The 22122-nt window shown below is 51.5% G+C and overlaps 1 protein-coding gene across 1 annotated transcript in view; it reads left to right on the top strand.

Moving 5' to 3' along the window:
- The window catches only part of IQCE (IQ motif containing E), a gene marked incomplete at its 3' end in the record, with an annotated part of 34359 nt that overhangs the window by 5741 nt on the left and 6496 nt on the right, over positions 1 to 22122 (top strand). Inside the window, 14 exon segments of the mRNA XM_079718818.1 lie at positions 1330 to 1377; positions 2656 to 2701; positions 5353 to 5481; positions 7025 to 7095; positions 7832 to 7945; positions 8083 to 8133; positions 11438 to 11508; positions 12843 to 12915; positions 13114 to 13163; positions 14387 to 14550; positions 15796 to 15851; positions 17274 to 17473; positions 19046 to 19150; positions 20406 to 20496. Of these exon segments, the coding sequence (XP_079574944.1) occupies positions 1330 to 1377; positions 2656 to 2701; positions 5353 to 5481; positions 7025 to 7095; positions 7832 to 7945; positions 8083 to 8133; positions 11438 to 11508; positions 12843 to 12915; positions 13114 to 13163; positions 14387 to 14550; positions 15796 to 15851; positions 17274 to 17473; positions 19046 to 19150; positions 20406 to 20496 (1269 nt within the window).

The raw sequence follows: 22122 nt of genomic DNA, 5'->3' as shown, positions 1-22122 counted from the left end.
AACACAGACACATCATTCTCTTGGGAAAGTTCCCTTTTCTCCTTGACATGCTAGTGCTGATGTTAGTACAGGTTTTATTTTACTCCCTGGGCCAGGGCAGATCACTGGAATCAGAAGGTAGGAACCTCTATACACCCAGATAACTCGTGTACTGATGGATACGTGAATGACTTTGATCTGTTCTCACCAGGATGCAGTCACAGGTTCCTTGTGCTTTGATACAAAGATGAAATACTTTTATCAAGAACCGTTCATTGGGGGAGGGATAAATTAGGAGTATGGGATTAACAGATACACACTACTGTATATAAAATAAACAACAAGGATTTACTGTGTAGCTCAGGGAACTATATTCAGTATCTTGTAATAGCCTATAATGAAAAGAATCTGAAATATGTATATACGTAACTGAATCACTGCTGTACAGCTGAAACTAACACAGTATTGTAAACCAACTATACTTCAATTAAATCAAAAAAAAAAGAAGCATTTGTCAATTCTGTGGAGATGGTGTCGCTAGACTGACAGGCCTGGAGCAGCCCTGCCAGCAGAGTTTTGGTGTTTTTGTTTTTTTTTTAAACATCTTTACTGGAGTATAATTGCTTTACAATGGTGTGTTAGTTTCTGCTTTATAACTAAGTGAATCAGTTATACATACACATATGTTCCCATATCTCTTCCCTCTTGTGTCTCCCTCCCTCCCACCCTCCCTATCCCACTTCAGTGGTTTGTGACCACCTAGAGGGGTGGGGCCGGCAGAGTTTTGTTTTGTTTTGTTTTGTTTTTTGTAAGTTTTTGTTTTGTTTATTCTCATTTCTTAAACTGATAATACATGGTACAAAATTAAAAATATATAAAAGAGTATATGATAAAGTGTCTTCCCTCTCCTGTTCCCCAGGCACCCATCTTTCCTTTCCAGAGCTACTCATTGTTACTTGTTCTTGCAAATCTTTACAGAGATTTTTAAAACACTTTATCGAAGTATACTTTACATACCATAAAATACATCCATTTTAAGTATACAATGCAATTATTTTTAGTAAATTTACAGAGCTGTGCAATCATCACCACAATCCAGTTTTAGAACACTTCTGTTACCCAGAAAAGGCCCTTATACCTGTTTGCAATCAATCCACACCGGCAGAGTTTTGTTCTGTGTCCCCACCCGTTGCTTCGGATGCGACGGGACAGACTGGCTCCTCCTGCTGTGGGTGTTGTGGACTGACGCTCTGAGTTGGATGGGGGGGCCCGGCTGCTCCCACTCTGTCAGGGTGACTGTGGAGCCAAGCTGGCGCCTGAAGCTTCCACTGTTTGCATCTCTTCCTCCAGGGGGATGACAGCCTGTCTGCCATAACCTTCGACTCTGACTCAGAGACGGTGAGCTCTCGGGGGAGGGGAGGCGTGCCTGCCCGGGTTTCCCCACGCAGCCTCCCACAGGTGCTGTGTTTAGCGCCCCGTCACAAATTCCAAATGCTGCTCGAGTTTGAAAAGCTCCAAGCCCTCTGGTGGATTTGAATAACTTAGATTATAATTTTAAAACTTTTACCCAGAAGTGAGTTGTGAGCTGAGTACTTCTGAGGCTGATGACAAGTTCCTATCCTGCATCTGGTTTGGGCCTGCACTCCCCCCGCGCCCAGCCCCCCAATCCTGACACGTAACGGGGGTGCGGGGGCGGGAGCGGAGCTCCGTGATGCAGTCGGAGGCTGAGGTGTGAGAAAGGAGACCTTGGCAGGGGCTCGCCTCCCAGCAGATAAATTCTAGCCTAGGGCCTCCCTGGTGGCGCAGTGGTTGAGAGTCCGCCTGCCGATGCAGGGGACGCGGGTTCGTGCCCCGGTCCGGGAAGATCCCACATGCCGCAGAGCGGCTGGGCCCGTGAGCCATGGCCGCTGAGCCTGCGCGTCCGGAGCCTGTGCTCCGCAACGGGAGAGGCCACAACAGTGAGAGGCCCGCGTACCGCAAAAAAAAAAAAAAAAAAATTCTAGCCTAACCACAGCACGTACCCCTGGGGGAAGGCGGCCCCAGCACATCCCACCGCAGCTCTGGGGACTCCAGGGGCAGCATCCTGGGCCTGTCGTCTGAGGCGCAGGACCTCCGCAGAGCTAAGAGTGTTCCCTCCACGACACTGGGGGCATGGGCCCAAGATGCTCCCGGGAGGAGGAGGGATCCGGACCAATCTCCTGGGGGAAAGTCAGCCTGCACGGAGCACTTCAGTGTTCCCGCTGGCAGGGAAGTAAGTGGGGTTCTCTGTCCGGTGTGAAGCAGATCGGGCAAGAAGGCATGGAAGGGGCCCCCGGGTTCCAGGCGGGCCACTCCTGCTGCACCTTCCCCTCGGCCTCACTCTCAGGTTTCATCTTGCTGAGTCCCCCCTGCGGACAGTCACAGCCCCGTGCTCCAGGGGGGCGTGGGGACCGCTGGTGGTACCTTCAGGGCGGATCTGAGTGCGCGCACCTCTGTCTCTGCTGGACGCAGGCTGGGCTGCTGCTCCTGTGTCGGGGGCACCTCCCTGTGTCCTGTTCCCTCCTTTGCTTGCACTCCGCTTTGGTCAGTGAATCTACCGGCCCCGCCCATTCTGAAGGCACCGGCGCTTCCGGTTGGGACCGCTTGGGCTGCTCGAGAAGGCTCCACCTACTTTCCATCGTTTCTTCTTCCTTTCAGAGAGCAAAAAGGAAGAGTTTCCACAGACCTCCCCCTACATCGCCGAGTAAGTATGACCAGGCCCCCGTCCCTCAATTTTCCACAGTTTAACTCAGAAAATGGTGGTTGGAAGCCCTCCTTCCCCAGTGTCCTGCGAGGAAGATCAGGACCGCTTTCTTCTCTGAACCCGTAGGGTCACTGAGGCACGACCCTTCTGCCACTTGGCCCCGTTTCGTGTTGGGACCTCAGGCGCTCACTCCCGGGGTCACCGCCCCCCGCAGGCGTCCCAGCGGGAGGAGGCCCAGCGAGGGCTGAGGTCCTGAGCTGTCACTGTCCCATTGAGTCCCCCTCCTCCCTCCCAACACACACAGTGCTTCTCGGCCTTTCATGTTCTCTTTCTCAAGTCGCCATACGCTTCCCAGCGCTGCCAAAGTGAAGAAAACGCAGGATTTATTCCCCGAGACACAGAGCTGTTCATCTGGGTGCTATGCTGAACTTTATGTTTCCCGAGGCCTTTGTGACAAACCAAATCCTAGATTGGCTTCCTTTTGCTGCCCACAAGCCTGTGGCCTTGCCTGACTTATTATCTATGTGCGTATGTACAATATGTGTATGCTTACATTTCTTATATACATAAGTATTTGAAACATACTGTCTTATATATGACACAGTCAGAGAATACAAGTGAACTTTCATATTAGCTCAGGGACAACATAATCAGAAAGATAAATTCCTGCAAAGAGAAGAAAGCATGTTTTATATTACAAACAGATACAAGCATTAGAAACAAACCATCTAGCAATCTGGATTTTGCAGGTCCTGGCTCTCCTTCCGTGGAGAAAATTGAGAATTGATATAAAGTGAAAGTATGGGTGTTTGTGTTTTAAACCTTCTCTTTTCAGACCATTTTGTTTCAGTCCTTCTTGTCTAGAAAGTACCTAAGGCAAATGTGAGACATCTCTCATTATTCTTGCTGGACGTCAAGCATTTCAAGTGTTGAAAATGCTAGTAATCAAATTACTTTTATCTCGATTTCTATAAATGTCAGAATTGTGTTTCACGTAATTTAGGATGGCCAGAACCCCCAAAGCATTAAAACCCGCAAAGAGGTGTGCTCTGTGGCTCAGTGGCTCTGGCCCTGCCCGCCCCCCACCGTGCTCTCCCCCGGCCATGCCTGACGCCTGTCCCCGCACCAGTGCTGACCCCAGGTACCTTGCTCATCCAACATGGACACTGCGACAGGACGCTCTGTGTCCCCTCCCTGGGACACCCCCAGCCTGCCCTCCTAACACTCCCTTAATAGGTGTGCGCCTGTCTGATTTCCGGGCCGTGACAGAAGGAATCAAGCCTGTCCCGTTCACTTCATAAGTGGTTCTCTTCACTGCCCAGTCCGGGGCCACGTGGGTTTGCAGCTACCCACGCTCTGAGATTTTCGGGTCTCACAGTGCTCTGAGGCGGCCAGTTTCCGGTCCTTCCACGCCGACAGGTTTCCACCGCCTGCTGCCTTTTTTCTTCTTCCTTCGCAGCTCTATCCATAGGTGTACATGTTTGGGAATCCTTACTACTTATCGATAAATCCCATACATTTAGGAGGGAAATGTCGTTAGTGGGTGTTTTCCGATCACTAATTTACCTTCATAAATGAGCACTTAGATGCATGTGTAAAGTTTGGAAGGCCTTCCACGTATCCTGGAAGTGGAGCACAGTGGTCCTGGATGAGTGGAAATGCCTCAGGGTCCAATGTGTCTTTACTCCTTCACCCTAAACAATAATGGGAAATTTTCCATAAATTCTGAAGCCATGGAAAAATCTTAGAAATTTTAAAAATTAAATGTATTAGATTTAGAATCCCAGGACCTTCTACAGATATAAATTTCTTTGGTATTTAAGAAATATAAGCATGTTTTATGAATAGCTTGGTTTTGCATAAGTTTGCATGATCTCTATTTCACATAATTAGAGGTAAGATTCCAGATTAAAATATAATTTTAAAACCTTTCCGTTGTTTTGATGACAAAATCAAAAATGCCCTGGAAAAATATAATTTTTTTTCTCATTTCTTCTAGCGGTTTTGCATATCAAGTTCCAAATATTATTACTTGCACGCTATGTATTGACAGCAACATGAAAAAATATTTACAGTGTTAAGTATAAAGGATACAAAATTGTGTGTGCACTATGACTGCAGCTGTATAAAAACACATACGCATCTGAAAAAATTGAATGGGAAATTAAGGACTGTAATATTGGTAGAATTTTAGATTCATATTTTAAAATAAATGTCCCGTTATTTCCCTATAATAAAAAGTAAAAAGCAGGGCCTCCCTGGTGGCGCAGTGGTTGAGAGTCCGCCTGCCGATGCAGGGGATACGGGTTCGTGCCCCGGTCCGGGAGGATCCCATATGCCGCGGAGCGGCTGGGCCCGTGAGCCATGGCCGCTGAGCCTGCGCATCCGGAGCCTGTGCTCCGCAACGGGAGAGGCCACAACAGTGAGAGGCCCGCATACCGCAAAAAAAAAAAAAAAAAAAAAAAAGTAAAAAGCAAACGTAAATATACCTACAAATCATAACTATAGTTTTAATTTTTGTCAGAATGTGTTCCTCTGGGGTGGTCATGCCCTTGTGAATCTTTTGCTTTATCATTTTTGTCTCTCTGAAGCACATATGTTGAGCGGGCATTGATACTTTGCACCTCTAAAACCACACATTGGCTTTTTAGAGTCACCTTATCACTCTAAGCCGAGGAAAGTGGCCTCCTGGAGGTCTCTGAGGACAGCGGGCAGCGTGCCTCCCGGGAGCCGAATGTCCTTAACCCCCCAGAAGCTGTGTCTGGGAAGCACAAAGCAAGGTATGTGGTCGCCCGGGAGAAACCCTTCCTGCTCAAGGGGAGCGTCTTAGAAATCTCGGGTGGTGACTTGGCATAGGGTGTTTAATACGACTCGTTTGAGCCGCACTGGTTTTGATCTTCTCAAAGACATCGCGCCTCATGTCTCTTACGCAGCATGTGGTGTGGTTCCTGACGTTTGCCGCCTGGGTCCTGGCTTGTCTGGGCACTGCGGGCAGTCGTGTGTTGGAGCTGCTCCTGCTGGCTTGAGGAGTTATGTGAGCTGTCCCATGTCACACCGGCAGCTTGAGATTGGGTGTGCCGGGGATACGCACACCGCGGGAGTGGGCAAACGCCACACATCAGGGCTTTGTTTATCTTGAGGGCCGGTGGCTGGACGTTTCTCACACACCACTGGTCTCCCTAAGCTTTCTTCAACCCTGAAGACTGATAATTAGAGGCAGTGCCTTACGTTGTCTCTGCTTGTACCTGTCATATTAAATCCATGCACGTTGAAACCAGGAAGTCTGACCCCAGCCCTGAAATCAGACCTCACCTCGGAGTGTGCATGGACCAACCGCGCCACCCCCCACCGCCAGCAACACCCCTGACTATTTGACCGGAGCTGAAAGAATGCAGAGGTCAAATCTCAGGCATTCTGCCAGCCACGGCGAGCACGTTGATGGTGACACAGCCACGACTGAGGAGAAGCAGAGCGGAAGGGCATGGGGATTGGTGGGTGTGCTCTGACAAAGTGAGAGCTGGGGCTCCCTCAGTCAGAGTGTCCTGAAGACAGTGACCCCTGAAAGTCCATCCTGCCCTCCTAGAAAGCGGCTTTCCCGATGTGGACAGAGACATCGTCCTGGGCTTCAGTGGTGCCTATCTCCCTAAACTTAGAGTTGTATTTAAATTTGTTGTATAAACAATCTCAGAAATGAAAACTGCAAGGATAATAAAACCCCCAGATCTCACCAAAAAGAAGCAGTTGGTTTTCATGTTTCTGTCTTCCTATCTGGTCTTACCCACATGCTTCCTCTCTCAGCTTTACTGCTTTGCTTGTCGGCCCTGGCCCCGTGGGAAGCACAGAGGAACCTTGTCCTGGTGCCAGGGATGGTCACCTTGCCACACTGCTAGCTGGCAGCACTGTTTCAGCCTGGTGTGTTTGAGTCCTGACCCGTTAGGGATCACATGGAAGCAGAGAGCAGTGTACACTGTACCTACCGTTAGACATCGGACTGGGTGCTGTCATCTGCATGATGACATGACCACGTTTGTTTTTATTTGTCTTTTTATCTGTTTGCTGTTTAAAATCTAAAGACAGCACTTCTCCTTTTGACCCCCTCCGTTAATCCTTTTACTATAATTAAGCCCCGTGTTCACATCTTTTAGTTTTCCCTTGCTTCTTCTTTCTATATCAATACCAGTTTCGGTTTCCTTACTTCTGGGGAAAGAAGTAAAAAAAAAAAAAGGATAATTTCATTAACCTCCAGGTTTCCCTTAAGGTATGGCCAAGAATTCCTTCTACTTTGCAGACAGTCTTTTCAGAGGGTTGTGTGTCTCCCTGCAGGTTATGTTCCTGGGACCCCTGTCTACAGAGAGAAGGAGGACATGTATGACGAGATCATTGAGCTGAAGAAGGTAGTGTTTCCCTCTGTTCTCTGTTGACTTTAAGCGGGAAAGCCCTTGGTAACGTGGGAAAAGCTTTTTCAAGTGAGGACGTTGAAAACAAACTTTAAAAATACCCTACCATCACCATTTCATAAAAGAACTATATATGTCCGAAATAATAGGAAGGACATAATTTCAAAATACAGGAGAGTGGTAAAAACTGAACAAACTTAGTTTTATGAAAAACTGACAGTCTTCCCTCTAAGTTCACCACAGACTGGTGAAAAGTTCATCCACAGCTATACGTTTGGGAACCACTGCTCCGACCAGCTGAGCCTTAGTTGAGGATCAGAATTTTAAATGGACATAAGACTACGATGGTATGTGGTGTGTGAAGAACATGGGCTTTGTCACACGGACGTGGAGGCGAGCGTGTCACATGGGCACCTTCCAGAAGTGCTGCTGGCAGTATCGATTGGCGGAGCAGCATTTGTCTGTGGCAGGGGTGCTGCTGGCATTGTGTGGGGCAGAGTTCCTAGTTGCCTGGGTAGCCCTGCACCTAATGGGGTATTTACTCCCCGGCCCAGCCTTCACTGTGACGTCCAGACCTCCCTCACCCACTGCACACGCGACGCCCTGATTGGGAACCAGGCAGCTTGTGAAACACCTCTCCAACTCAGTGTTTCACCGGGATGTGTGTGCGCGTGTGTGTGTGTGTGTGTGTGTGTGTGTGTGTGTGTGTGTGTGTGGTCCTTCTTTCCTTCAGTCATTACACATGCAAAAAAGCAACGTGAATCTGATGAGAACAAAGCTTCGGCGCTTAGAAGAGGAAAACAGCAGAAAGGACCGGCAGATAGAGCAGCTTTTGGATCCGTTCCGAGTAAGTTCCTGGCCCTGCACGGCGGTGCCCCGAGGCAGGTGTGGGGCGTCGCCGGCTCCTCTCAGCAGGCCAACGGTGGGGGGGTGGGGGTGGGCTAGACCACGTCTTGTCTTCATTCCTCAATCTACTTACCACAGGGCCCGGATTATGTTCGGACGCTGGCAGAGAAAAGGCCTGATACTGGCTGGGTGAGTATAATCTCCAGCAAAACAGGTAACCTGTCCACTGGAATCTTACCTTCAAAACAGCCTTTAGAGAGATGCCTTTTCTCTACAGCACTCACACCAGAGGAGGAGCAGATTAGGGGAAGGGCTCGGGACTTCCTGAAACCCTACTCCACGGAGCCGTAGGGATTACAAGAAGATGCTGGGGGGACTCTTAGTGGGAGTGGGAGGGAGGCTGAGCAGGCTTAGCACCAAGGCCGGAAATACACTGTAGAAAAGGGTAGTCACAATGGGGGACTTACCCCATCACACCTAAAGAACACACATCAGGCTTAACAAGTGATACTGATTTAAGACAGAGAAACAAAGCAGAAATAGAATTAGACCTTAAAACACATACAGGGCTTCCCTGGTGGCTCAGTGGTTGAGAATCTGCCTGCTAATGCAGGGGACACAGGTTCGAGCCCTGGTCTGGGAAGATCCCACATGCCGCGGAGCAACTGGGCCCGTGAGCCACAACTACTGAGCCTGCGCGTCTGGAGCCTGTGCTCTGCAACAAGAGAGGCCGCGATAGTGAGAGGCCCGCGCACCGCGATGAAGAGTGGCCCCTGCTTGCCACAACTAGAGAAAGCCCTCGCACAGAAACGAAGACCCAACACAGCCAAAAGTAAATAAATAAATTTAAAAAAAAAACAAAAAAAAACACATACAAACCCCTCTTGTATGTTATGTAATAATACATAACAGATTGAATGAAACAAAATTATGGAAAATGGAGCCATTATGATTAATGCTATGGCAATAAACTATAGCAGTTGGAGAAAAATGTATCACAATAAACCTCACATGAGTCAAGGAAGTACATTTTTAAAAAAAATCTGATACGCTAAAAGAAAACTGGAAAGGATCCAATTTTGAGATTATTGAACACTAAAATCACACCAATGATGAAATTAATAATGGGTTTGATAACATAAAATTTATAATAAAACCCCATAAGACTATAATGGAAAATGGATCAGTATATAATGGGTTAGGGGGAAGACATGACTGATCAATAAAACTGTTTTTATCCAGAATATGCAAAGAACCTGTACTAATGTTTAAAGAATAAAGGCAGTCTATTCTGAGTAAATGATCACAGCCTAGTTCTGTGCCTGAAAGAGCACAAAGTAAATACTTAAGTGCTTGGAGAACGAATCAACGTGTTTTTCACAAGAAATAGTTTTTAAATAATACCACTCTTAAACACTGTATAGTTGTACAGTTTGCATGTACAAAATCTTGTTTGATTTTTTTGTAATAGGGACTTCAATCCCCATTTTTAAAATCAGGAAACTGAGGTTAAAGGATTTGCCCAAGTTGGGTTCATAGTGAGTGGCCGTCGGCCCTGAAGGCCGGGGTGGCCTGACCGTGCAGGAGCCACGGTCTGTAACACTGCGCCCACCATGTGTCTAACAATGCTCTTGAGAAAAAAATCCAGTACTAAAGGCTGTTGGCCCAAGATATTTACAGCTGCCCAATTTGGGGGGAAATTGAGGAGGAGCCACTCAAATTAGAATACCACTGTAACAAAACATCTTCAGGAAAAATTTTTTTTTTTTTTTGGCCTCGCTGCGTGGATTGCAGGATCTTAGTTCCCCAACCAGGGATCAAACCTGTGCCCCCTGCAGTGTAAGTGCAGAATCCCAACCACCTGACCGCCAGGGAATTCCCCGGAAAGAAATTTTCAAAAAATATAAAACAGCACAGCTATGTTCAGAAATGTCTACATGGTTAATTTGGGTGAGGATGTTGAATTCTGTAAGTAATGGATGCTTTTATAGAGAAAGGGCTCTTTGTATTTTTGTTGTTCTGTTGCTGTGTGGAGTTATTTTTGTGTTTGCTTTTTTGTTTTTGTTTTTTTGGCCACGTCGCACAGCTTCCAGGATCTTAGTTCCCCGACCAGGGATTGAACCCAGGCCACAGCGAGTCCTAACCACTGGACCACCAGGGAGCTCCCTGGGGTTTTTTTGTTTTTTGGGGGTTCTTTTGTTTTAAATATTGTATTTATTTATTTATTTGGGCCCTGTCTCGCGGCATGCGGGATCCTAGTTCTCTGACCAGCGATCAATCCTGCACCCCCTGCAGTGGAAGCGCGGAGTCTCAACCACCGGACCACCAGGGAAGTCCCCCCCCCTTTTTTTTAATTAAAGTTGATTAAAAGTAAAAATTCTAGATCATAGGGTACGTGCAGTTTTCACTCCACTACCCTTTGCCAAATCACCCTTCAAAGTGGCTGTGTCCTGTGACTGAACATTTCTGCTTGACATCATCTGCCCTCAAGAAACACTTGCCCGTGTACCCAAGGAGGACCGGCCTGGGGTTTCTGTAATAGCAAAAGTGGGTTACAAATTAAGCATCTATCAGTAGAGGAACGGGTAACTAGAATAACATCGATCTGTAATAACTAGCGGGGACAGATCCCCAAGACGGCCTATTGAGTGAAAAGAACAAGCTGCAGAGTGACGTGTGGAGGGCACCATTTGTGTCAACAACAGCGAAATGCCAGACTTTCAGGGGCTGTGCACACGTGTGTGCGCGTGTAATAAGGCCTAGAGAATACACAGGAAGTTGATAACAGTATTTAGTTGACGGGTCAGCTCAAAGGGTATAGTGTCATCTATAATTTTTTTTCAAGAAAATGTATTCATGTATTACTAGTATAATTAAAAATTACCGTAAAATCCAGTTAAAAAGTTGTTTGACTCTTCAAAAAGAAAGGAAGGGATGTTCTTTCGGGAATACAGGGTGTTATCTCCCAAAGTGCCCCATGAACAGGGAGCAGGAGGCATCGAGACGGAAGGGCGTCTCAAGGCCTCTGTCCGGCTGCCCGGCCTCCTCCAGGCCCGCTCCCTCCCAGGGGCGTGCTGGGGACCGGGGTGTCCTGGGCGGGCTAGGCTTGGTGAGTTTTGCATCCAGGGACTGAGGTGGCTTCCTCGAAGGTAACCGTGCAGCGTCCTGTCCTTCCTCCAGAGGGTGGCTGTGGAATGGGATGGAGGGGATGGTGGCACCTTTTGAGCGGGAGCATCCCCTGTGGCCCCACTCACCGGCCCCTCTGCTCTGAGCGGGCAGGACAGCCTGGCCCTGTCTCTCCAGCTGAGTCTAGAAGAGACGCCAGCACTGATGGGGAGGACAGCTAAGTATGAGGGCGCTCTGGCATGAGGCTGTGCAGGTGCTGCCGGGTCAGCAGGCCGGGGAACGGGGCCGGCTGAGCCGCTGGCGGGAGGGGGAGGGCGAGGCCACGGCCGCAGAGATGTCAGCTTGACGCGTCGTGTTGCCTTGGCAGGTGATCCGTGGGCTGAAGCAGAGGATTCTCAAGCTGGAGCAGCAGTGCAAGGAGAAGGACCACACTATCGAGTACGGAGCCCTGGGGGGCCGGCCGGGGTCGGGGGGGGGGTGGCCCAGGCTCGGGAGGGGCCTCCTGGGCGCGCACCTGGCCTGCCTTCGGCTCCGCGTCCACACTCGCTGTGCCCTCAGCTCCAGCTTCCGTTCCCACCCTGCCCCCACGTCTGTGTCCAGCATCGCCTTTCACCAAAACAGGAGCGTGAACAGCCGCGCCTCTTCCACCCGTCCCTAAGGAACAGTGTTCCCGTTTCCTCTTTTCCTGCTCCTGTTCCACTGAAGAAGTGCTTTCTCTCCCCAGTCTTCTGTGGTCACTTTTCATCTCCAGTATGAATTGTATAGACCTTGATACGAGCCCTTAACGCTTGGGCATCTCCCCTACCTGCTTCTCTCGCTGTCACACACTATCCTGGTGCTGGGTTTCTTTACTTTTTTGGGGTTTTTTTTGCGGTACGTGGGCCTCTCACTGTTGTGGCCTCTCCCGTTGCGGAACACAGGCTCCGGACGCACAGGCTCAGCGGCCATGGCTCACGGGCCCAGCCACTCTGCGGCATGTGGGATCCTCCCGGACCGGGGCACGAACCCGTGTCCCCTGCATGGGCAGGCGGACTCTCAACCACTGCGCCACCAGGGAAGCCCCCCCGCCCCCCGGTGCTGTTTTTAGGGCAGCAACGCGGACTCCTTTCCTGCTGTTTTATCACAGAGGAGAGCCTTTCCTCGCTGTGTTTGAGTTTACTTAAGGAAATCTGAGTTTTCACTTTCTGTTGTATCCTCTTTATACAATAGAACCCCCCTCCTTTGTTTCTTGCTGGAATCGTCAACTTTAAAATTTTTATCATTTGCTGATTTCTTCTGTGTCTCAGAATCCTGAACTCTGTAATTTTACTTTCATTTCTCTGTTAGAGCCTTTTCCCTAAAGTCTGTTGAGTGTTGAGAACAAGGAGAATTATACAGACAATACAACTTGAAAAAAATGATTCTCTTTCCTTTAAAGAACCACTCCCCCCACCTTCCCCAAAGATGACTTGTCCAGTCTAACCCTGAGGTCTTTCTTCACAATTACTGTGGTTTTTAAAGACTGGCCCTTGTTAGCAAAGAATATCCGCCGGGGGTCGGTTACCTCACCCTGGAAAGGGGCAGGTCCAACAAGGAAGGGCCCTGTAGGTGTGAGAATTCTCTCCTCGGCCTTGTGCAAGGCCACGGCCAGCTGAGGGCCAGCTCAGGCTTCGCTTCCCAGCCTGGTTCTCTTCCAAAGCCCATCCTTCTCCCATGTTCCGGGAAACAAGCTTCCTCTTGCTCTGCCCGGGAATGCTGGCACTGCCATGTCAACTCTGCACTTGGGTTTTTAGCAAACTGCAGACTGATATGAAGACCACTAACTTGGAGGAGATGAGGATCGCCATGGAGACGTATTACCAGGAGGTGCGGGTCCTCCTGCCCGGGGCGGGGGTCGGGGTCGGAGGGTGGGGGGCCAGCTGCACTGAGGGGCCCTCTTCTAGTTCATCTTAACTTGAACACAAATCAGCAACTTAGTGCTCACTTCCTGCCACTGGGCAGAAATCAGGAATCATTGCAGTTTTTTCATTTTGTATTAAATGCATTTTAATTTGGTGTTTACAGATTCATCGTCTCCAGACTCTCCTGGCAAGCTCTGAAACGACAGGAAAGAAGTATGAGCCTCTCCTTGGGAGCCATGTTTCCTATGTTGTTTTCATGTTAAACTGCTGTCAGAGCAGGGTAGGCCTTATGTGGAGCCTGCAGACACTGCCCTGCCTTTGGCACCTGCGCCCATGTTACTCATGGTTAGAGCTGGCATGTTTCCCTTTGGGATGTTACAGACGTGCCCTCACAGTTGCCATGTGCTGCCGCTATCAGCACAGTCGGTGCTCTGGGCTTTCATTGTTCGTCCTACTTCACAGCTTCCAGCTTAGACTTAGAAGACACTATTTCTCAAAGCAGATCTTCCTTTTCGGAAGACATTTAGTACCAAGCACAAGTTCATCTTGCCGAATAAATTTATTAGGAGAGACATCAAAGTTTCCTTATCTCGTGGATTTTCCCTTGTCCCTTTCCCAGGTGATCTCAGGCTTTCAACAAATTAGGAAAGGAGGGATCCCTCATCTTAGATTTGGTTGTGTCACCAGCCTCTGCAGTGAATTACTGACATTTATTGAGCATTTACGATGTGCCAGGCATGGTCTTCCCTTTTTTCCTTTCCTCCTAGTAGTTTAAAATGAGGGCTGGTCGGGACTTCCCTGGTGGCACAGTGGTTGAGAATCTGCCTGCTAATGCAGGGGACATGGGCTCAAGCCCTGGTCTGGGAGGATCCTACATGCCGCGGAGCAACTAGGTCCATGCGCCACAACTACTGAGCCTGCACGTCTGGAGCCTGTGCCCTGCAACAAGAGAAGCCGCGATAGTGAGAGGCGCACGCACTGCGATGAAGAGGGGCCCCCGCTTGCCACAACTAGAGAAAGCCCTCGCACAGGAACGAAGACCCAAACAGCAAAACTAAAAAATAAAAATAATAATAATTAATAAAACTCCTAACCCCAACATCTTCTTTTAAAAAAAAAAAGAAAAAAAACCTATTATCTAAGGACTTATGGAGCAACAGAGAAAATACATTTCCACAAGTTCTTTAGAGATCCTGTTTAACGTCCATTGCTAATGACTGAACACAGTATTTTGTTACACAGGCTCGCTGATGAGAAGAACGGATAGCAGTCTGCTTGTCTGGGCTTCAGAGTTAGTGTTCCCTGTTTAATTGCAAACGTTCATCAGCAGAAGCCACGCTGAGCGCCCAGGCTGCCGAGCGCGCACCCCTCACTTAGGACGCGTACTAAACCAGTTCAGGCACCAAACCTTAGCCGCTTGGTCTCGTTCCTCCTAGGTCTCCAGTGGAGAAGAAAATCGTCCTTAAAAGGCAGAAAAAAATGAGCAGCGCCCTCCTGAGCTTATCCCGGAGCGTCCAGGAGCTCACGGAGGAGAACCAGAGCCTGAAGGAAGACCTGGACCACGTGCTGAGCGACTCCCCCACTGCCTCCAAGATAAAGGGTACCCGCCCCCCAGAGCCGCCAAGGGGGGAGGTGGGGATGGGGACGCCAGGAGGGGCACCACGATGCGGGCGGCTGCGGCCGCAGGGGATTCGTGGCCCTGCTTCCCCCGCACACCCCGGGGCAGCACTGCTCCAAGGTGTGTTCCAAAGCTGCAGGAGCCTGCTGAGTGCCAGGCGCCGTTCTAGACACACAGCTAGGGCAGTGAAGGCGCTCTTGCTAAGACAAGAAGCCAGCAGGTCACGTGCCAGCCAAGTGGTAAGAGCGCTGGTCAGGGGGCCGCGGCGGGCGGGGAGAAGGGGGGCCGGGGGGGGGCACGAGCAGGCGCAGAGCCCCCGAGTGTCCCGGCGCGTCTGAGGCCGGGGGCCCAGCCTGCGTACGTGCTGGCCATGGACACAGAGGGGAGGGCGGGGGAGGACAGGGCCCTGCAGGCCACTCAGGGGACAGAGGGCTGGAGCAGGGCTCGGAGGGTCTGCCTCGCCTCTCGAGGACCCCCCCGCTCCTGTGCTGAGTGGACGCCATGTAGGAAAGGGCCTTGCAGGGGCTGCTGGTGGCCTGGCCCAGGTGGCACAGCAGTGGCGAGAGGTGGCTGGGCTCCGGTGCACGTGGGGAGCGGGTGCAGCCTGTGAGGGACACGGGGGTCGGGGCTACTGAAAGGACAGGCGGGGGTGGGGGACATGGAGCGAGCGTGCCGGGGGGGTGGGTAGGTGGCCGGTGGAGGTCGGTGCGTCGGGGGTTGGGCGGGGCCCTCGCAGGAGGACTGGTCCTGGAGGCCGTCGGGGACCAGATGACCCGGCGAGAGTCCGGTCACCCAGCGAGTGAGTGGGGGGAGGGAGGACCAGCTGAGCCGCTTGAGGGGCCGCCAGGAGCGTGTGGGTGCTGGGGAACACGCTGGTGGCCCGGGGGCTAGGACCGAGGCCGGGGCCTGGGATGTGGCGGAGTGGACTTGCTGGTGACCTGGAGAAGGGCTGTCTTGGCAGGCTGGTGAGGCCAGAGCCCGATGGGGTGGAATTGGGAGAGAAGGCCACACTGAGTCCTCTCCCGATCGTTTGTGTCGGTAAAGCCGCGGTGAGCCATGGAGCCGCCCTCGGCACCGCAGGTCTGCCGGGCGTGGGGCCGCCGGCCGTGGGGGCCAGCCTGTGGAGGGGACGCCGTCGGGCCGTGCTCCAGACAGGAGGTCCGGGCTGAAGGGGCCCGTCGGGACGGCTGTACGAAGGGCGCCCGTCACACCCCGCTGTTCCATCAGGCTCTGTGGAGTGGAGCAAGCCCCGGCTGCTTCGGCGGATCGCAGAGCTGGAAAAAGTGAGTGGAGTCCCGCCACGGCACCTCCCCTGCTCAGGACCTGCCTGTGCGAGATCAGCGGGTCTTAGAACACGGGACAGACGTAGCGCCGCTCCTGGGACTTACGCAGGGAGTCGGGTCGCGGTGAACATGTAAACGGTGGCCGTCTGTCTGCAGACGGCATGCGGACATGCTGGCAAAAGGAGACTCTTACGGGTCCGGACGAGACCTAAGGGCGTGTCATGCCTGTCCCTCGTGTCACAGACGGCAAAGCGTGGTCACACAACACACCGAAACGTCTCAGGCTCTCGTGGGCACCCATTGCTGGGTGCGTAGGATCCCAGAGCCTTTCAGACACCCAGCCTGCCGTGCACATGGGGGCTTTTTACTGCCAGTCACTTACCAGACTGTGTTTCTCACCACTCGTATAGTATTTGAATTCACAGAAAACTGTGCATCTGCACTTTGCCGACCAGGAAAGTTAGGAAGTTAACGTTTCCTCATATCCCCCATGTGAATTTGCAAATGTAGTCAATCTGATTCTGTTGAAATGGGTCAGAAGTGTCCCTACCTTTTGAGTACTGGTACAGCATCAAGTTAGAGCTGTCAGTTATTTGGCTGAGCAGAGTAAACCTAGAGGGGAACAATTAAAAAAACAATAATTTCACGTATTTACAAAGCAGAAAACTTAAGAAGTGTCTGTAAATTGTGGGTAGTTCAAGAATAAAGCTTGGGGCTTCCCTAGTGGCGCAGTGGTTAAGAGTCCGTCTGCCGATGCAGAGGACACGGGTTCGTGCCCCGGTCCGGGAAGATCCCACATGCCGCGGAGCGGCTGGGCCCGTGAGCCATGGCCGCTGAGCCTGTGCTCCGCAACGGGAGGCCACAACAGTGAGAGGCCCGCATACCAAAAAAAAAAAAAAAAGAATAAAGCTTGTTAGGAAAGGGCAGCCAGAGGTGGTCCAGAAGCCCATGAGGCGGCGCTCTGCTACTCGGAGAGATGCTGGTATCAGCCGGAACCTGAAGGTTCTCAGCATCTCCAGCTGGCAGAGCTGGATCGTCTTTGACGCGTGAAAGCATAGAGGCTGAAAATTCCAGACGTCTTAGGGAAATAATAGGGTAAACGAGCACGAAGAAAAGCAGTTTACGATTTCACTTTCCGTGCCCTCTGCTGTCTGTTTATTACCGCACCTGCCCCATCCCGGCTGGGTCTGCGTGCTCCCTGCTCCAGAGGAAGAGAGTTCGGGGCGGGGGGTGGTGCCCTGCCATCGCCCCCAGGACTCTGGTGGAGCAGAATTGTCCCCGGTCAGCGTCCCAGGTTTCTCAGATCACACGCAGAGCTCTTCCCATTCCCTTACTTGGGATGAGTTTCCCCTTGGCCATTGTCTCTTTCCTAGGAAAGTAAAGTAAGAAATAACGTCTAACAGATACCTGTGTTGCCTCCAGAAAATAAGTTTGATGGAAAGCCCCAAATCCCGCGCTTCAGAGGTGGTCAGGTCTACCCCGCCGGCTCACTCGGTGTCCAGCTCCACCATGCACCGGCAGCCGCGCCCCGACCGCCAGGAGGAGAACGAGCGACTGCGGGGGGTTGTGAAGAGCCTGAAGGGCGAGCGGAATGCCCTGCACACCCAGCTGCAGGAGCGAGAGTACGTTGTCCCGCACGGCTGGCGCCCGGCCACCTCCGGGAGAGGTCCTGCTCCCGTGACTTGTGTAGTTGCTGGACTTGAGCTGTTCTGGGGATTTGGGGAAGGCTCAGCTCATAGCAGTCATCACACAGATACGTTTATACAATTCTAAAACTTGTGATGTTTTAGTTGTGAAATGAAGGCAGCTTTAGTGGGGAAAAGGAGACACTGACTGGCCGTATTACGTCACGAAAAGCACGGGGGTCCCATTTAATCTCTTTACACGGAATTCCAGAGGGCTTTCCAGATTCTTTTTTAGAGAAGAATTGACTGTGATTGATTCGTGTAAAATAATAGGCCATCCATCAGATCTCTTGCAGAAGGGTTTAAAGATTCAGTACTATGTTTACAACATCTAATCTGTGCATCAAACAAGATACAGGTGCTGTGGCGTGTGGAGTATTCAGTGTGACCATAAGAGTGTGGAAGGCGAAGCCTCAGGGTTCTGCTCATTTACCCTTTGTTCTCTAGTGTCTCGCTCTGTAGCTCCCTTAAAACGCTCCTGTCTCCTCCACCCGTTGTTTACGTGTGGCTTCTCCAGCTGCAGTTCTGTCGCGAGGAGGCTAAACCCACGCATCTTCCGAGATGGTGTTCCTGAGACCTTGCTACTCAGAGTGTGGGCTAGGAAGCCAACGGCCTCAGCGTCACCTGGGGGCTGGTTAGAGATGCAGACCCTCAGGCCCTGCCCACCCGGGGCTGGTTACCTTGGCCTGGCCCAGATCTCCTGAACCTGACTCTGCATCTAATGAGACCCCCCCCACCGGTGATTCATGTACACGTCTAGGTCTGAGAAGGACCTGTCTCTGCTGCCTTCTGTTCACAGCAGAAGGCAAATCCCTTCCCACTCCACCTGCTTTTTCACCTCCAGTCGAAGCCTAGTAGTGCATCCACGTGCTAGGTTCTTTATAAAAATTAGGCCAGTCATTTTGCATGGTAAATAGCATCTCTGATTATCTCTTAAGCCGTCGCATGGCACGATAATAACTTCCACTCAGTGAGCCCTTACTGTGTGACACTCCTGGTGATGCATCTCATTCACGTGAGGTCACCACCACGGGGAGCAGTGGAACGTTTTAAAGCCATGTCCTTAGCGAGGCGTCACCTGTGGGGCACAGGCAAGCTTGGGTGGAGGTGCCTGGGTAGCCTCTTGTCCTCGAGGCCTCAGCTCAGGCTGCATCACCGTCTGGTCCACGGCGGGTCCTGGGAGCTCTCATCTCAGGAGCAGATTAGGCGCCCAACTGTGTGACCGCTGGGTTAATGCCTCTCCCCGCGGGACGGTGACGCTGTGAGAACAGGGCCTGCGCCTCATCCGGTAGCCTTGCTCCAGCCGTTGGCGGCGCGCACGGAAGGTGCTCAGTGGCTCTGCCCCCAGATCCCTGCAGTTACAGAGAAGGGCCTTTCTTCATCCTCACCCAGGCATAAGTAAGGAGGTTGGACCGTTACTTTTTCTGAAAGCTCTTCTTGCTCTGGTGACCCAGGTCACTGTGAGCCTTTGTTTTAATGACGCTGAAATATCTCTGGTTCCTCGTTCAGTCTGGAGGTGAAGCAGCTACTGCAGACAAAGGCCGACTTGGAGAAGGAGCTGGAAAACATGAAGGAGGATGAGAAGGAGGGAAGAGAAAGAGAGGAGGCTTTGAGGTGAGTGGACGAAGTCAGAAGACACGCAGCCCCAGGCCCTGCCTCCTTCCCCAGCCCCGCCCACCCCGGCCCATCCGCTCTCAGCCCATCAAGAGTGGCCCGTAAAGCTCCAGCCCGATCACATCGCTCCTCTCCTGGGGTCATCCCGTGGTTTGTTGTTTCCTTCAGAGTAAATATCCGACCTCTGGGGAAAGGCTGCTCACGGTTGGGCTGGTGTTTGCCGCTCTGGCATCACGGCCAGCTCCCCGGCCCGCACCCTCCTCCAGCACGTCCGCTGCGGGCAGCCTCAGAACGCGCCCTGGTTCCACACCCTGGATCCAGACAACACCTCCCACCCTCCTTCATTGACCTCTGTCCACCGTAGATAAAAAGTGGACACGTGGCAAATGTCCATCAGCTGGTGAAGAGAGTAAAAACGGAAGTACATCCGTACAAAGGGATGAGGTCTGACACCTGCCACGACGTGGATGAGCCTCAGAAACACGATGCTCCCTAAAGAGGCCGCACACTGTGCAATTCGGAAATATCCGGAATGGGCCGATTAATAGAGAAGACAGTGGATTAGGGGTTGCTGGGGGGGAGGGGAGAGGAGGGAGCGGCAGGTGAGGGGCTCGTGTTTGGGGTGACAGAACCGTTCCGGGGTTAGATAGTGAGGATCGTTGCACAGCGTGGTGACGACACTGAGAACCACTGAATCGCGTATTTTAAACAGTGAATTTGGGGTTACATGAATGTTATCTCAGTAAGAAATGCCCAAAAAAGTAGGTTAGAAATCTGCACAGAAATATTTAGCACTCGGAATAATTAGTAAGACACGGATTACTGAAACGAATACCAAATTTTATTTTCAGAATAAATGTGACTAGACTTTGCCAGAAGCCTAGAATTAAAGTAAATCAGAACGGGCGGATATACAGTGAAGAATTATTTTTACCTTGCCTTTAAAATCTGTAGCAAGCACATGAGTCGTTTTTCCTTCCATTCGCCTTGCTTGTTAAAAACCCCAAAAGATAGCCATGCATCGTTCACGCAGTCGGTATTTTTTCCGTTCCTCCCATGTGTCAGGAGTGGGGTCCGGAGGGGTCGCCCTGGGCAGTGCCGGCTCCTGGGCAGTCAGGTGGTGGCGGGGCACCCACCTCATTCCCGGGGGGGCATCCTTGCCAGCTCTGCAGGCCGCCACCCCTCCTGTCACATACAGACATCTTACACAGCGTCATGGCAAGTAAGGTGTCACTTTCTTCCCTTCCCACTTTAGGGAGGAAATTCAAGCACTTACCAGGAAGTTTCAAGAACTGGAAGAAAGTAAGAAAGGAGAGGAGGAGGATCCCGAGGAAATGAGTCCTGAGGTAGGGTTGTCTGTGTTTTTACCTCCTGTCCGGCATGGCAGGACCCTGAGCTGATGCCTTATGGTTCTGACTGTCTCCGTGCCCGGAGTTTCACCTGAATCCAATGTTGACAGTCCACTTTCCTTCTACCATCACAATCGATTTCTATAAATTGGGTGTATTGAATCCTGGAGTTCTGGACTAATTGACTGTCAGTTAATTGACTTTTCAAACTAGTGTTCGCGTCTTAGATAGTTAAGCTGGTGAGTGAAGATCTTCCCCAAACTTCAGATATGTAAAAAGTTTAAATATCCAACAAGGGTTGCCGTTAGAAGGTGAGAAGGAGTTTGGGAAGGCCCGAACTCTCAGTGACGAGCCGGGCGGTTCAATGTAAGTTGCAGAGTCTGGCACTGACACAGGGGCTGGCCGGGAAGGCGCTCGCCGGGGCTGGCACGGCCCCTGCCCCTACCCCTAGGCCGGGGGTTGGGGGACTGGGGAGCCGCAGCTCCCTCCGCAGGGCCTGTGGGCAGGTAGGCAGGCGGTGAGTCTAGGCTGACCCTCCTCCCTGTCCCCTCGCTCCCTCCATTTCTATGGACACGATGGCAGGGGACTCCCATGGCACCTCCCTGAGCACCTTCTTGAACCAGGGGAGCCCTCTGGCCCCCGTCGGCCCAGTGCTGCCTATGCCATAGGACTTCTAGTGGCGAGAGTGTGTCTCCTCGCTAATCCTTTTTTTTTCCAATTAATGGATTCCCCAGATGGCAATTATATCTGTTAACACAAAAAACTAATAACTGAGGTATTAAAATCCTGTGGCTGCAGTTTGCCCCAAGAGGAGCCTGTCGTGTGAGTGTGTGACAGGGAAGACCAGCCTGGCCGGGGCGTCCAGCGTGGGTGCACGCTGAGATGGGCAGCCGTGCCGCCCTCTTCTGCGACCCTTGCTACAGATCTGAGTAACACGCCGAATCCACCAGGACGGCCGGGCTTTACCTGGCACATGTTTTAGCCGAGAAGTTCTGTTGCTTCAGAAAGCGACTTGCTGTTTCGGTAGCCAATAGCCTGACGGGGACTGGCCTCTAGGAGAGGGAGGGCGTACCAGGTGCGGGATTGACTTGTCTGCTGAGAGCGGAAAAGTGTTTGGGTTTTTGTTTTTGTTTTAAATCTAGACGGGCCTCCCTCTGACAAGGCTTTCTCATTTAGCTGGAGTCCTGTTTTAAGGCCTCATCTTTCAGCATCTGACGCTACATGTACTTTCACCCCAGCCCAAAAGGGAAAGAGAAAAGCCCTAAAAGGGAAAGTGGAGAAGCTGACGAGCGTGTCTCTCTCCAGTTACAAGTTGAGACAAACCCCAGGCCACCGACTGATTCGGCAAAGGAAAGGTGGCTCTCCTGGTGCGTGTTGGCTGGAGCCCCGTGGGTTGTGCGGTGCCCTTGACCCCGCATGTCCGGCTGGCCACACGTGGGGTGGATGTGTGAGTCCATCTCAGTCCCTTCCGTTGTTCAGGAAAGTAGACTTTCTCTGTTACCCGTATGGGTGTATCTCCTTGGCGGCTTTTCCAGTGCTTTAGATAATGTTCTGAGTCCTGCAGAGTCACTGTCCTCCTATCCAGGAAATTGACCACCCTGCCCGATGGGCCCTTTTCAGGAG

The sequence above is a fragment of the Hyperoodon ampullatus genome (genome assembly GCF_949752795.1).
Source record: "Hyperoodon ampullatus genome assembly, chromosome: 14".
Lineage (NCBI taxonomy): Eukaryota > Metazoa > Chordata > Mammalia > Artiodactyla > Ziphiidae > Hyperoodon > Hyperoodon ampullatus.
The sequence above is the reverse complement of the archived record's forward strand: the minus strand, read 5'-3'. Positions and strand labels throughout refer to the sequence as shown.